Raw genomic sequence first — 16,857 nt, 5'->3', positions numbered from 1 at the left:
CAGGAGGCCTGCCATGACTGCCCTTCACCGTCAGGCCCGTTTGCGCTGGTGTCGGCAACACATGCACTGGAACCTGAACATGTGGAGGAACGTTATGTTCAGCGATGAGTCCAGATTCTGCCTACGGCAGTTGGATCATAGGGTCAAAGTGTGGAGAAGATGCGGAGAACGCTATGCTGATTGCTGCACTGATAGAGTAACATCTTTTGGTGGAGGCAGTGTGATGGTGTGGGGCGGCATCTCCCTCACTGGAAAAACAAGGCTTGTCATCATTCGAGGCAATCTCAATGCAGAGAGATATCGAGATGAGATTCTGCAACCAGTGGCAATCCCATATCTCCACAGTCTGGGACCGAACTCTATCCTCCAAGATGACAATGCTCGCCCCCACAGAGCAGGGTTTCTCAGAGACTACCTCCAGAATTTGGGAGTGGAGAGGATGGAATGGCCTGCCAGCAGTCCTGACCTCAACCCCATTGAACACTTGTGGGATCAGCTTGGGCGTGCTGTTCGTGCCAGAGTGACCAACACAACCACGTTGGCTGACTTGCGACAAATGCTGGTTGAAGAATGGGATGCCATCCCACAACAGTGTGTGACCAGGCTGGTGACCAGCATGAGGAGGAGGTGCCAGGCTGTTGTGGCTGTGTATGGTTCTTCCACACGCTACTGAGGCTCCTGTTTATTAAATGAATAAATTGTTAAATTGCCAATATGTCTTGTTTCTTCAGGCTTCAATCATCCAATCCACCAAACAACACCGAACAAGAGTCAATGGCAGAATAAGCTGTTTGGCATTGGCAGAGATGATTTGGCAGATTTTTCATGGGCGCAACCCACATACTCAGCTCTGCTGCTCATCCCACAAATGCATGTTCCTTACAAATGTGGCACCATTTAAAAGGGAAATAAACAGGCTTTCCAACGGTATAAGATTTATTGCCAAGAAGCATTGTTACAACAAAGAAATAATCTACCAAACACAAATTTCCTTACTTTTTGTGCTATGTTTATATATATAAATACACATTGGCACTCCTTCAATGTCATTGGGTCTGAGTACTTTACCCAATCTGACAGTGGGAATGCCTTCACCAGAAATACATTAGTGATTCAAAACTGTTGGCACACCAGCACCTTCATGGACAATTAGGGGTTGACAATATACCCTGGGTTTATCTGCAATAATAAGATTCCCAAAAATGATTTTTTTTAAATAAAGTCTTGCGGTCTTAACTCCATTAACTATGTAACATTTCACCTCTGAATTTAGGAATTTCCAGGAAACAAAAGTAAAAATAATTAGTTAAATACTTCTACAGGACCATCATGTTGACAATGCGCATGGGTTGAATTGCTATATTTGGTTTTGGTTTTGTATTTTGCTGATAGGGGAAACAACTCCGCTGAAGAAACAACACACAACTCTTTTGCACTTTCTTAAATATTGAACTCAATTATAACTACTGAGAGCAAAATATCCATTTCATATCCACAGCAAGTACCTTTTGAGAGGTGGAGCGGGGGGGGGGGGGGGGGGGGGGGGGGGGGGGAGAGAGAGCTCAGGAACTAACTCTTTCCCGATAATGTCTTTCAATATTTTATCTTCAATCAACCAACACCCTGAATCAAACCTAAGCTACTCTTTGAATTGAATAATCATGTTATCAAATGGAAACATTTTGCAGCAATTAGCACAAGAATTAATTACATTGCACATTAACCAATGAAGAGTGAACATTTTTAATTGCATTCATGTCATTTAGCCAATTTGACAAGAATTTTCCTCTAATTTATTAACAGATTTTCATACAAAACAGAAAAATAGATACTTGCATATTGGCCCCAACCATGCTCCCAAAAGCTTCCTGAAGAATAGACAGAATGTTCCAAATGGTTCCAGAAAAGGCCTGAGGATTCAGCAGACGCAAAGAACATCCACTCTGCCGACAGAAAAACACATTTAGTTAGTTCCTGATCGATGTGCAACTCATCTTCCCCTAAAGCTGGAATAGATTGCAATTCAGAAAGTACTCCAAAGATAAAACTGTAGCCAGCATTTAAATCCAGTATTTACAATCAGTATCTCTGCGGTTAATAAAGTTCCAAACAATTATGATTAATGACAAACTCCTGCCAACATATCTGGTGAACAGGTTGATGCTCCCAATTTATTTGTCCAAATAAGTCAAATTCTTCCCATGTGTAACACAAACAGCCATGTTCCGCGTTAATAAGTTAAGCATTGAAAGTACACAGGGAATTGCATTTGAGAGGGTGGTAGGAATATGGAGCGAGCTGCCAGGGCAAGTGGTTGAGGCAGGTACAATAACAGCATTTGAAAGACATTTGAACAAGTGCATTGGTAGGAAAAGTTTAGAGGGATACGGGTCAAATGCAAGCACATGGAACGAGCGTAGATGAGCATCTTGATTCGCAGGGAAGAGTTAGGTCGAAGGGCTTGCTTTTGTGCCATATGACTCTGACTCTGAAATGAATAATTCACCTGGAACACGTGGACTACATCCCAGTGTACTGAAAGGAGTGGCTGTTGAGATCAGAGGTATTAGTAGTGATCTTTCAAGAATCGTTAGTCATGAATGGTTCCAGTGGACTGGAAAATTGTAAATGTAACTCCATTGCTTCAGAACGGAGCGAGGCAAAAGATAGGAAATTATAGGCCAGTTAGTCTGACTTCTGTGGTTGGTAAGATTTTAGAGTCCATTATTAGGGATGTTGTCTCGGGGTACTTTGAAGCACATGATAAAATAGGCTGTAGTCAGCATGGTTTTGTTAAGGGGAGATCTCATCTGATCTGTTGGAATTCTTTGAGGAAGTAACAAACAGAATAGGCAAAGAAGTCTGTTGAGGTTGTTTACTTGGATTTTCAGAAGGCCTTTTATAAGGTACCACACGAGGCTGCTGAACAAGATAAGTAGAAGGCAAAGAATGGGAATAAAGGGGACCTTTTCTGGTTAACTGCCAGTGACTAGTGGTGATCCGCAGGGGTAAGTGTTGATCCATCTGCTTTTCACTTTTAATGTTAATGATCTGAACGATGGAATTAATTGGTTTGTGGCCAGGTTTGCAGATGATACAAAATAGGTGGAGGTGCAGATAGTGTTGAGGAAGCAGAGAGTCAGCAGAAGGACTTGGACTGTTTGGGAGGATGGGCAAAGAAGTGGCAAATGAAATATAGCATTGCAAAGTGCACAGTTTGAAGGTTGAGTTGTTGGTAAGGAAGGTAAATGCAATGCTAGCATTCATTTTAAAAGGACTAGAATATAAAAGCAAGGATGTAATACTGAGGCTTTATAAGGCACTGATGAGGCCACATTTGGAACATTGTGATCAGTTCTGGGCCCCATATCTGAGGAAGGATGAGGGCCTGGATGGGGTTTACGAGAATGATCCCAGGGATTGGATTAACATTTGAGGTGCGTTTGTCGGCTCTGGGCCTGTAATTGCTTGGGTTTTGAAGGATGAGATGGGTTTCATTGAAACCTACTTAATAGTGAACGCCCTAGATAGAATGGATGTGGAAAGGATGATTCCAGTAATGGGAGAGTCTAGAACCAGAGGACTCAGCCTTAGAATAAAAGGACATATCTTTAGAATGGAAATAAGCAGAATTTTCTGGCTATGAAATCAACTTAACAACGAATCTGGGTAATTTGGTGAATTAAACTGAGATTTTATCTATGAGTTACAAGTTCCAGTGTTGCCTGTCCCGATGAGCGGCAGATTATAGAACACAAAATCGTATAGCATAGAAAATGTTTCCAGGCTGACCGTGATGCCTATTCATGTTAATTCCATTTGCATGGATTAGGCCTGTATCTCACTGTGTTTTCCCTATCTATGAACCTTTTCAAATACCTTTCAAACATTGTAATAATACAGTGCCCTCCACAATGTTTGGGACAAAGACTCATCATTTATTTATTTGCCTCTGTACTCCACTATTTGAGAATCATATGTGGTTGAAGTGCACATTGTCAGATTTTAATAAAGGCAAATTTTATACATTTTGGGTTTCACCATGTGGAAATTACAGCGGTGTTTATACATAATCCTCCCATTTCAGGGCACCATAATGTTTGGGACACAGCAATGTCATGTAAATAAAAGTAGTCATGTTTAGCATTTTGTTGTAAACATAGCACAAAAAGTAAGGAAATTTGTGTTTGGTAGATTATTTATTTGTTGTAACAATGCTTCTTGGCAATAAATCTTATACCGTTGGAAAGCCTGTTTATTTCCCTTTTAAATGGTGCCACATTTGTAAGGAACATGCATTTGTGGGATGAGCAGCAGAGCTGAGTATGTGGGTTGCGCCCATGAAAAATCTGCCAAATCTTCTCTGCCAATGCCAAACAGCTTATGCTGCCATTGACTCTTGTTCGGTGTTGTTTGGTGGATTGGATGATTGAAGTCTGAAGAAACAAGACATATTGGCAATTTAACAATTTATTCATTTAATAAACAGGAGCCACAGTAGCGTGTGGAAGAACCATACACAGCCACAACAGCCTGGCACCTCCTCCTCATGCTGGTCACCAGCCTGGTCACACACTGTTGTGGGATGGCATCCCATTCTTCAACCAGCATTTGTCGCAAGTCAGCCAACGTGGTTGTGTTGGTCACTCTGGCACGAACAGCACGCCCAAGCTGATCCCACAAGTGTTCAATGGGGTTGAGGTCAGGACTGCTGGCAGGCCATTCCATCCTCTCCACTCCCAAATTCTGGAGGTAGTCTCTGAGAAACCCTGCTCTGTGGGGGCGAGCATTGTCATCTTGGAGGATAGAGTTCGGTCCCAGACTGTGGAGATATGGGATTGCCACTGGTTGCAGAATCTCATCTCGATATCTCTCTGCATTGAGATTGCCTCCAATGATGACAAGCCTCGTTTTTCCAGTGAGGGAGATGCCGCCCCACACCATCACACTGCCTCCACCAAAAGATGTTACTCTATCGGTGCAGCAATCAGCATAGCGTTCTCCGCATCTTCTCCACGCTTTGACCCTATGATCCAACTGCCGTAGGCAGAATCTGGACTCATCGCTGAACATAACGTTCCTCCACATGTTCAGGTTCCAGTGCACGTGTTGCCGACACCAGCGCAAACGGGCCTGACGGTGAAGGGCAGTCATGGCAGGCCTCCTGGCAGCCCTATGAGACCGGAGATCGGCTGCGTGCAGTCTGTTCCGAATTGTCTGGGCAGAGAGCCGTCGGCCATATCATCCTGCAAACCTTGACTGCAAATCTGTAGAAGACAGCCTATGGTTCCTAAGTGCTGACAGGGTGAGGAAACGGTCTTCTTCGGGTGTCGTCTTCTTGGGACGCCCACTTCGCGGCCTGTCTCTGACATCCCCCGTTATATGGAACTTGGCCTTCACTTTGGAGATGGTACTAGGGCTCACTCCAAATAATGCCGCAACTTGGTTTTGCGGAACACCAGCTTGAAGTTGCCCTATCGCACGGGCCCTATCCAGATCAGTCAAACGTGGCATGCCGATTCTTGGAGCAGACACCTACTGACCACTGTAGCAGGGCCCATGCTCACAGATGCTGCCAATCAGGTGCCAATCAGGCACCTGGGGGTACCAGAAGCTCAAAACAAGAGTCAATAGCAACGGCAGAATAAGCCGTTTGGCATTGGCAGAGAAGATTTGGCAAATTTTTCATGGGCGCAACCCATATACTCAGCTCTGCTGCTCATCCCACAAATGCATGTTCCTTACAAATGTGGCACCATTTAAAAGGGAAATAAACAGGCTTTCCAACGGTATAAGATTTATTGCCAAGAAGCATTGTTATAACAAAGAAATAATCTACCAAACACAAATTTCCTTACTTTTTGTGCTGTGTTTATATCCTTTGCATGCAATGACTGCTTGAAGTCTGCTTGACATCACCAGTTGCTGGGTGTCTTCTCTGGTGATGCTCTGCCAGGCCTGTATTGCAGCCATCTTTAGCTTATGCTTGTTTTGGGGGCCATTCCCCTCCAGTTTTCTCTTCAGCATATAAAAGGCATGATCAATTGGGTTTATCATCATATCATATCATATCATATATATACAGCTGGAAACAGGCCTTTTCGGCCCAAGTCCGTGCCGCCCAGCGATCCCCGTACATTAACACTATCCTACACCCACTCAATTTTTACATTTACCCAGCCAATTAACCTACATATCGAGTGACTTGGCTACTCAAAAACTGACCATTTGTTAGCTTTGAAAAACTCCTTTGTTGCTTTCGCAGTATGTTTGGGATCGTTGTCTTGCTGTAGAATGAACCGCAGGCCAATGAGTTTTGAGGAATTTGCTTGAACTTGAGCAGATAGGATGAGTGTATACACTTCAGAATTCATTATGCTACTACCATCAGCAGTTTATCATCAATGAAGATAAGTGAGCCAGTACCTTCAGCAGCCATACATGCCTAGGCCATAACACCCCCACCACTGTGTGTCACAGATGAGGTAGTATGCTTTGGATCTTGGGCAGTTCCTTCTCTCCTCCATACTTTGCTCTTGCCATCACTCTGATACAAGTTAATCTTCGTCTCATCTGTCCACGAACCTTTTTCCACAACTGTGGTTGCTCTTTTAAGTACTTCTTGGCACACTGTAACCTGGCCATCCTATTTTTGCGAATAACCAGTGGTTAGCATCTTGCAGTGTGGCCTCTGTATTTCTGTTCATGAAGTCTTCTGCGGACAGTGGTCATTGACAAATCCACACCTGACTCCTGAAGCGTTTTTCTGATCTGTCGGACAGGTATTTGGGGATTTTTAAAAGTTATTATAGAGAGAATTCTTCTGTCATCAGCTGTGGAGGTCTTCCTTGGCCTGTCAGTCCCTTTGCGATTAGGAAGCTCACCAGTGCACTCTTTCTTCTTAATGATGTTCCAAACAGTTGATTTTGGTAAGCTTACGGTTTGGCGGACGTCTCTAACAGTTTTATTCTTGTTTCTCAGTCTCATAATGGCTTCTTTGACTTTCATTGGCACAACTTTGGTCCTTATGTTGATAAACAGCAATAAAAGTTTCCAAAGGTGATGGAAAGACTGGTGGAAAGAATGGGTGCTGAGAGCTCTCTTATACCTGCATTAAGAAGGCAATTAAACACACCTGAGCAATTATAAACACCTATGAAGCCATGTGTCCCAAACATTATGGTGCCCTGAAATTAGGGGTCTATGTATAAACACAGCTGTATTTTCTATATGGTGAAACCAAAATGTAAAAAAATGGCCTTTATTAAAATCTGACAATGTGCACTAATATTTAACCACATGTGATTTTTTCTATTACAAATCTCAAATTGTGAGGTACAGAGGCAAACAAATAAATGATGGGTCTTGGTCCCAAACATTATGGAGGGCACTGTATCTGCCCCGACTACCTCCTCTAACCACCCCTCAAATCTCCTTTAAATGTCTCCATTCTTACCTTAAATGTGCGGCCTACAGCTCCAGATTCACTTGCCCTGGGAATATGATTGTGATAATCAATCCTACCAATGGCCCTTTATACGGTCATCCCTCAGCCTTCTATATTCCAGACAGAGTAATCTAGCTTATCCAATCGTTCCTTATAACTACAGCTCTCCAATCCAGGAAACATCCTGGTGATTCTCTTCTGCACTCTCTCCATCATGCCATGTCATTCCTGCTGTGTAGCAACCAGAACTAAACATAATACTCCAACTGCATTTTATTCAATGCAACGTACAACTTCATCCCAACTCTTATATTCAACTAGGCCAAGTGGACCCATTGGGCCCAAACCACTCCTGCATTGGTGCAGCACTCTCTTCTCCCCCACTCCCCTGCCTCTCCCTCCCCCCCTCCTTCACCCCCTCCCCCCTGGGGATGCCACTCCTGCATTGGTGCAGCACCCTCTTCTCCCCCATTCCCCCCTCCCACTGTTGCTGAGCCGCTGGACTCTGGGCGGCATGGGGAAGGCGCTGAGCCAGTTGTGAAGAGGAGAGGGGACGGGGGAGCCGAGGGCAGGCCAGTGCCAGGCCGCGGCCTCCACCTCCACCCGGCCTCAGCGCGGCTGCTGCTGCTGCCGCCTTTCCCCCTGGCCTACCTCAGGCTCACGGTTACCTGGTCACGTCCAGGCTCCGGCTGCTTCTCCCGGCGCCAGGCCTGGCTCTCCCGCCCCCAAGAGACAGGCAGCCGAGCCCTGCTCAACGGGCCCCAACTGCGCAGGCGCAGACGCGTTTGTTCTGCGCACGCGCGGATGTGGCAGCCATCATACGTATGTACCAGATCAACGGAGCCCCAACTACGCATGCGCGGGTTTTTAAACTTTAAAATGTAAATAACTTTAAAAATATTACACCGATTTCAATGAAACTTCTTCCATTAGCACCAAAGGGACGGCGATGAGTAAGGTGGGCCTAAAATTGTCGGGCTATCGTGTACCGTTTTGGCTGTAGTTCAGGAACAGACAAACAAGCAAACAAGGTTCATGAAAGCAAGAATATTAAATACCTTCTGCACTCTCTTTTTGTGTAAAAACCACCATCTTCAGATCTGTGTGTCTACCTTCTTTACTACCCTATCCACCTGTGTTGCCACATTTAGAAAACTATGGACTTACACCCCAAGATGCTTCTATAGTTCAATGCCTCTATAGACCTTGCCATTACTCTATTGGTCCTACAAGAATGTGACTTCCTCAACTGCATTTCCGTACATTTATCTGGATAAAATCTTACCTGCAATCAATCCACCCATCTTTCCAGCTGATCTGTCTCACTGTATCCTTTGACAACTTCCCGTCCAAGAAAGGGCGGGATAGGTGATTTGACGAATAGAACCTTTGAGAGAAAAGGCATAGCCACCAGCTTATCCTAATCTTCTCTCCAAGTAAACTGGAACATTGGTTTCAACGCCAAGTGAATTTGCAACAGTGGAGATATTTATTTCACGACTCCATTTTCCAAGACTACCCAATCCCAATTATTCCCACATCCACAGTGCTCTGCAGAATGGTGCTCTGGCACTGAATTTATGAACAGCCCAATTCTACCTATATGACATCTCAGAGGGGCAGAATTGCTGCTCAAGGAGATATCATCACTGTAGTAGTACCACAAGGCATTGTCCTAAGACTAACCATCTTCTGCTTCTTTATCAATAACCTAAACGTTAGCTTGCAATTCTTGATGCATGCACTGAGATATGGATTTGCATTACTGAGAATCATAATACCGACCGATTTCAAGAAGCACATCCACCCCCCGTAATAATGCAGGGTCACCTGATCTAAGTCCTAAATAAAATGCTCCCCAGATGAATTCAACACAAGGATTGTACTGCAGCACGGAGCGGCCTAGCAGCGAAGGACACCAACACCACCTGACCTGGCTGACCCTGTAACTCGGATCCAGTGCCACCACCAGAACAGGCCTTTATGGCTAAGTTAAGACACTACATTTTTTAACAACCTTTGACTGGAATTATACTAAATGGCACTGGAGATGTGGCGACTCCTGTGTACTGTCTCAGTGTAATCTACCGATCCTATACTCTTGTACTCAAGTATGATTGTACTTATCTATAGTAACATTTTTTTCCTGAACCGTATATAAAAAAAGGAATTTCACTGCACCTAGTACTTGTGACAATAAATTAGCATTGAACCATTGAGGTCTGTAAACTTACTAATCATATCCCTTAGATTCTCATCCAAGTTGTTTCTATATAGACACAAAAAGCTGGAGTAACTCAGCGGGACAGGCAGCATCTCTGGAGAGAAGGAATGGGTGACGTTTCGGGTCAAGATCTTCTTGTTTCTATATAGATGTGTTATAAACAACAAAGGTCCCAATACCCCGTGGTACACCATTGGTTACAGACTTCCAGTCAAAAGAATATCCATCCACCATTCCCCTCTGCCTCCAATCACCAAGCCAATTTTGAATACAGTCTGCCAGTCAGGTAGATACTCCAGCTTTAAATGTCCTACTGTAAATTAACTTGTGTAGTCAATTCAGGAAACACAAAAATAGCCAAACAGATTGGGTGATACCAGATGACTGACATGCAAGTGAAGAAACAATCAAGGCTTCAGAGAATTACTACAAGTGTCTAAGAGCTATATTTTGGTATAGGTTTATTATTGTGGCATTTACCGAGATAAACTTTATTTTGATTTGCAGCAAGCGCTTTTGAGTGTTAGAGGAAATAAATGATTCTCTCATTTGCAGCAAGTGCTTTTGAGTGTTAGAGGAAATAAACGATTCATTCTCTCTCTCTCAATTCACACTCTCTCTCTCTCTCTCTCTCTCTCTCTCTCTCTCTCTCTCTCTCTCTCTCTCTCTCTCTCTCTCTCTCTCTCTCTCTCTACTTACTATCTAAAACTCAGATCTTGTATATATATTTCACTGATGTCGGCTGAATATGGCAATTTCGGCAAAACGGTGAACCGTAGCGCCACGATTTTTATACCGCCTTAATCACCATGCGGTTCGCTGCTGGAAAATGATATTTTTATTTAATTCGGTCGCATATTTTTTAAGTTACAGAGGTTTTAAAGTGCTGCCCCCCCTCATTTATCGAAGTTTTTACAGAAGGGGGGGCGCTGCGGTGCGGATTTAGTCTTCATTGTGATGTCACAATGCCCCTGTGAGATGAACTCGAGCTGACCCCCCTTCCCCCCCCCTGCGCTATTCAGCGTGTGACATCACAATGCCCCTGTGCTACATTGTTGCGAAAAGCTGTCAAGTCAAGTCAATTTTATTTGTATAGCACATTTAAAAACAACCCACGTTGACCAAAGTGCTGTACATCTGATTAGGTACTAAGGAAAAAAATGAAACATACAGCAGCACACAAACAGTTCACAGCGCCTCCTCAATGAGCCTCAGACGCTAGGGAGTAGAAATAGGTTTTGAGCCTGGACTTAAAGGAGTCGATGGAGGGGGAAGTTCTGATGGGGAGAGGGATGCTCTTTCCAACCTCCCTCCCCCCCTCCCGGTTACAATGGAAACCCTACGGGGACGGGCCCCCTCCCTCCCTCCCCCTCCCTCCCCTCTCCCTCCCCCCTTCCATCCCCCTCCCCTCCTCCCTCCACACCTCCCTCCTCCCTCCCTCCCCCTTCCCCCCCTCCCCTCCTCCCGGTTACAAAGGAAACCCTACGAGGACGGGCCCAACGGGGAAAGAGGGGTACTGGGAAAAGGGGAGGTCCCCCTCCTCCCCCCTTCCCCCCTCCCCTCCCTCCCCCCTCCCTCCCCCTACCCCCCTCCCTCCCCTCTCCCTCCCCCATCCCCCTCCCCTCCCCCCTCCCTCCCTCCCCCTCCCCTCCTCCCTCCACACCTCCCTCCTCCCTCCCTCCCCCTTCCCTCCCTCCCGTCCTCCCGGTTACAATGGAAACCCTACGAGGACGGGCCCAACGGGGAAAGAGGGGAACTGGGAAAAGGGGAGGTCCCCCTCCCTCCCCCCTCCCTCCACCTCCCCCCTACCCCCCTCCCTCCACTCTCCCTCCCCCCCTTCCCCCTTCCCCCTCCCTCCCCCTCCCCTCCTCCCTCCACACCTCCCTTCCTTCCCCTTCCCTCCCTCCCCTCCTCCCGGTTACAATGGAAACCCTACGAGGACGGGCCCAACGGGGAAAGGGGTACTGGGAAAAGGGGAGGTCCCCCTCCCTCCCCCCTCCCTCCCCCCTCCCTCCCCTCTCCCTCCCCCTCCCTCCTCCCCCCTTCCCTCCCTCCCCTCCTCCCGGTTACAATGGAAACCCTACGAGGACGGGCCCAACGGGGAAAGAGGGGTACTGGGAAAAGGGGAGGTCCCCCTCCCTCCCCCTCCCCCCTACCGCTCTCCCTCACCCCTCCCTTCCCCCCTCCACACCTCCCTCCCTCCCCCTCCCCTCTCCCTCCCCTCTTCCCCCCTCCCTCCCTCCCCCCCCTCTCTCCTCCCACCCTCCCCCTTCCCTCCCCCCCACTCCCCTCCCGGTTACAATGGAAACCCTACGAGGACGGGCCCAACGGGGAAAGAGGGGTACTGGGAAAAGGGGAGGTCCCCCTCCCTCCCCTCCTTCCCCCCTCCCTCCCTTCCCTCCCCTCCTCCCTCCACACCTCCCTCCTCCCTCCTCCCTCCCTCCCGCCTCCCGGTTACTTGGAAACCCTACGAGGACGGGCCCAACGGGGAAAGAGGGGTACTGGGAAAACGGGTGGTCCCCCTCCCTCCCCCCTTCCCTCCCCTCTCCCTCCCCCCCCCTTCCCCCCTCCCCTCCCCTCCCTCCCTCTCCCCTCCCCCCTCCACACCTCCCTCCTCCCTTCCCTCCCCCCCACTCCCCTCCCGGTTACAATGGAAACCCTACGAGGATGGGCCCAACGGGGAAAGAGGGGTACTGGGAAAAGGGGAGGTCCCCCTCCCTCCCTCTTCCCCCCTCCCCTCCCCCCTCCCCTCCCCCTCCCTCCCCCTCCCCTCCCCCTCCCTCCCCCTCCCTCCCCCATCCCTCCCCCCCTCCCTCCCCTCTCCCTCTCCCTCCCCCTTCCCCCCTCCCCTCCCCCTCCCCTCCTCCCTCCACACCTCCCTCCTCCCTCCCTCCCCCTTCCCTCCTCCCGGTTACAATGGAAACCCTACGAGGACGGGCCCAACGGGGAAAGAGGGGTACTGGGAAAAGGGGAGGTCCCCCTCCCTCCCCCCTCCCTCCCCTCTCCCCTCCCTCCCCCTCCCCTCTCCCCCCCTCCACACCTCCCTCCCTCCCTCCCCCTTCCCTCCTCTCCCCACTCCCCTCCCGGTTACAATGGAAACCCTACGAGGACGGGCCCAACGGGCACACTTGTAATAGTACTATTACTAAAACTCAAATCTTGTGTGTATATTACGTATGTAAATATATGTTTTTCTGTGATTTTGCCAAAACAGTCAACCATAGCGCCACAATAGTCACCACTCTCGCAGCGACTCTTTATAACAACTTTCATTTAAATCGGTCTTATATTTTTTAAGTTAGACATTTTAAAGTTCAAAAATCTCATTTCTAAACACATTTGCCAAGGGCTGCTGTGCGTATGACATCGCCATAGGGCACGCACGGACTCTCTCTTCACTCACACAAACAAGATGGATCCGCCCGCCCGTAATCAGGGGCTCCCCTCTCCTCTTGCTTCTCTCCTCTCTCCCCTCGCTTCTCTCTTCCCTCTTCCCCCTCTACCCCACAACCACTGCGAGTAATCCCAGCTCGGCTAGGCCACAGCCGCCGCCGCGCTGCCCATCTCCAGCAGTCCGGCGCTCCCTCCTCCTCCCTGCACGTTCGGTACGTGGCTTTCGCCGCAAACGGCTCCACGGAGGGGAGTGGACGTGGGGGGCGAGTAGGTGGAGGGGAGGATGGGGGTAGGAGGGGGTGAAGGTGGGGGGAGGAGAGAGTGGGGGAGGCAGGGGATGGGGGAGGAGACGGGCTGGTGGGGAAAGGGGGGGTGGGGGAGAGTAACAGAGGGGGGGAGAGTAACAGAGGGGGGGAGAGGGGGAGGAGGAGAGAGTGGGGGTGGGAGGGAGAGTGGGACTGGGGAGGGGGACAGCGGGGGTGGGGGAAAGGGGGGTTGGTGGTGGGGGAAGAGAGAGTGGGGGAGAGTAAGAGTGGAGATGGGGAGGAGAGAAAGGGGGTGGGGGGAAGAGAGAGTGGGGAAAGGGGGGTGGTGGGGAAAGAGGGGGTGGGGGAGAGTGAGAGTGGAGGAGGAGAGAGTGGGCTCCTCAGTCACATCCTCTCCCCTTCCCTGGCCCCCCTCTAGGAGGAATGGGCCCAACGGGTGGGTGGGTCTGTCTGTCTGTCTACTAATACTCAGATCTTGTGTATGTATATATATATATATATATATGTGTGTGTGTGTGTGTATATCATATCATATCATATACATACAGCCGGAAACAGGCCTTTTCGGCCCACCAAGTCCGTGCCGCCCAGCGATCCCCGTACATTAACACTATCCTACACCCACTAGGGACAATTTTTACATTTACCCAGCCAATTAACCTACATACCTGTACGTCTTTGGAGTGTGGGAGGAAACCGAAGATCTCGGAGGAAACCCACGCAGGTCACGGGGAGAACGTACAAACTCCTTACAGGTATATATATAAATCCGTATGTAATTCAAAATATCCATAGCGGCACAATTTCTGCAGCACCTTCATCACCACTCTTGCGGCGACTGTTTCCAACAACTTTTATTTAAATTGGTCGTATATTTTTTAAGTTAGAGAGGTTTTAAAGTTAAAACATTTCATTTCTAACCGATTTCTTGAAGGTCTTCAGCGTGTGACGTCACAATGGGACCCGTGCAACTGTGAGATGAGCTTGCGCTCCCCCCCCCCCACCCCCAAAAGTTTGAAAGTTTCAAACTTTCATTTCTAACCACATTTTTCCAAGTGCTGTGTGTCTGACGTCACCAGTCACGGCCTCTCTCCACACTCGCACAAACAAGATGGACGCCATTAGCGGAGCCGCCCGCCCGCAATCAGAGGCTCCCCTCTCCTCACGCTTCTCTCCCCTCTCTCTCCCACACCTGGGGGACACGTATTCGAGCAGGAGGGAGATGGTCGAACTGATTGTCCACTCATCCTTCCCTTCCGTTCCTTCAACCCACGCCACGGCATCGTCGAGTCCCCCCTCCCGCCTGGCCCAGCACCATCACTGCACACAAGCCGCAGCGCAGCAGGCAGCTTCTTCTCACGCTCCGCCATCTTGTGCGCACCTCCCGCCGCGCTTCTCTCCTCTCGCTTCTCTCCCCTCCCCATTCTCCCAGACCCGCTGCCGCCCGCCTCAAGTAGTCCCACCTCCGCTGCCCACCTCGAGTAGACCCACCTCCGCTGCCCGCCTCGAGTAGTCCCACCTCCGCTGCCCGCCTCGAGTAGTCCCACCTCCGCTGCCCGACTCGAGTAGTCCCGCACTCCTTCCTCCCTGCACGCTCGGTAAGGGCCTTTCGCCGCCAACGGCTCCACGGAGGGGAGTGGACGTGGGGGCCGAGTGGGTGGAGGGAAGGATGGGGGTAGGAGGGGGGGTGAGGAGAGAAAGGGGGGGTGGGGGAGGAGAGAGTGGGGGAAAGGGGGTGGTGCACTTTCCTCCCCCCACACCCCCATACTCTCCTCCCCACCCTCATCCCCCTCCCCCCCACCCTTCCCCCCATCCACTCGGCCCCTACATCCACTCCCCACTTAGTCTAGTATGTATTAAAATTCAACATCATCTGTAGATGTCTTACTTTCCAGCAATAAACGCTTTTGATGTGGAGGTGTGCAATGTACCAGAATGCTGAAAATTCAGATTAAAGCATTTTTTGTTGAGTCCAAACAAGTACCACTAACTTAGAAATATGCCCTTTGCATGAGAACATTTCCCTTATCCATAAACTTTTCAGAAATTGAAAACAGATGCAAAAATGCATTGAAATTTGAAATAATCTCTGAGCTACTGTTAGGCCTCAGCCAACTTACCTTATAAGGTATTGCTTACCTTATAAAAGTCCCATACCACCACTGGTAGTGCCCTGCCATGAGGAGTATGGGTTTCCTTTTCGCCATCAAAATAACTTGTTACATCCAGGTTTACTCCAAAATTAACAATGTCCTTTAAAATAAAAAGAGAATTATAAAATTGAGTCTGAAACAAAAGAGCCATATGTTCATGCTAAACATGCACTCGGAAATGCATGGTCACCCTTACACTCATTCTATCCGACACACTAGGGACAATTTAGTGAAGCCAATTAACCCACCAATCTGTGGGAGGAAACCAGAATGCCCAGAGAAAACCACATGGTCAAACGGAGATCATACAAACTCTGTATAGACAGTACCCTTGGTCAGGATCATCCGGGTTTTTGGCCTTGAAAGGCTGTAACTCTACCGTTGCGCCACTGTGCTGCCCCGATGCTACCTGATCTGCTAAGATATTTTAAAGGTTTGATATGATAAAGAAATACTTTTCCCTGGTGAGTGAAAATCAAGAATAAAGGGTCATAATCTTAAAATTTGAATTAAACCATTCAGGAATAAAACCAGGAAGCCCTTCCTTCTACTCCTCTGGAAAAATAAATCTGGAATACCTGCCCTATAAGACGGTAGATGATATAACTGAAACTTACATGTGATTGTTAGTTTTTGTCTGGTAGAGGTGTTGAGATTTGGAGCAAAGGCAGGAAATTAGAAATGAAGCTTATGAGTTACTGCAACTGAGTGAAGAACTTGGGTTGAGCAACTTATTAACTTGGTCCTCTTTCTAATGCATCAGGAAATTTCATATTTAAGAAATGTGGCCGTTTTCAGCAGTGTCATACGGTTGCTACTGTCATGTGTGAAGAAGTATTTTGCTGAGGAGTTTTTCTCAGGAAATCACTTCAGAAATCTTGGCAGACAAGCCATCTGTTTGCAACTGATGAAAATAATTTGTTCTCTGCACAAAATATGTGGTCAAGTTGAATCACATTAACTCTGAGCAAAGAGTTTTTTAAATTGTTACCAATTCAGTGATGCACACATTAACGATGTAGCACATAGAACTCTCCATAGTTCTGTGGTACTGTATATTCAGAGAAAGGATCAAGAATATCGCTGAGATAATAGAATTCATGATTTATTATTCTGGAAACCCAGTCAACTTGTTGTGGGACATATTTATGCATTCCCTTTCAACTTCCACAGACCCGAAAATGATGACCCAAGTTAATTCTAAAACATATTTTATCAGTTTATTAAGGAAACACGTAATAAAAACAATGGTATTCATAACATGATATAAATTGCATTCTTTAATTTTAACTTTAGTATTCAATAATGGTTGTGATGTGTAAAAGAACTGGATCACATAGCGTGTGTTGGTGATCCAAACTAAAGTACATTCCC

General features: G+C 47.9%; 1 protein-coding gene across 1 annotated transcript in view; it reads right to left on the bottom strand.

Moving 5' to 3' along the window:
* The window catches only part of riox1 (ribosomal oxygenase 1), a 69,343-nt gene that overhangs the window by 37,245 nt on the left and 15,241 nt on the right, over positions 1-16,857 (bottom strand). Inside the window, exons 5-6 of the mRNA XM_078405875.1 lie at positions 15,470-15,583; positions 1,837-1,943 (exon numbers count right to left, since the gene is read on the bottom strand). Coding sequence (XP_078262001.1) covers positions 1,837-1,943; positions 15,470-15,583 — 221 coding nt within the window. The remainder of the gene's footprint in view (positions 1-1,836; positions 1,944-15,469; positions 15,584-16,857) is intronic.

Source organism: Rhinoraja longicauda, chromosome 9 (genome assembly GCF_053455715.1).
Source record: "Rhinoraja longicauda isolate Sanriku21f chromosome 9, sRhiLon1.1, whole genome shotgun sequence".
Taxonomy (NCBI): Eukaryota; Metazoa; Chordata; class Chondrichthyes; order Rajiformes; family Arhynchobatidae; genus Rhinoraja; species Rhinoraja longicauda.
The sequence above is the reverse complement of the archived record's forward strand: the minus strand, read 5'-3'. Positions and strand labels throughout refer to the sequence as shown.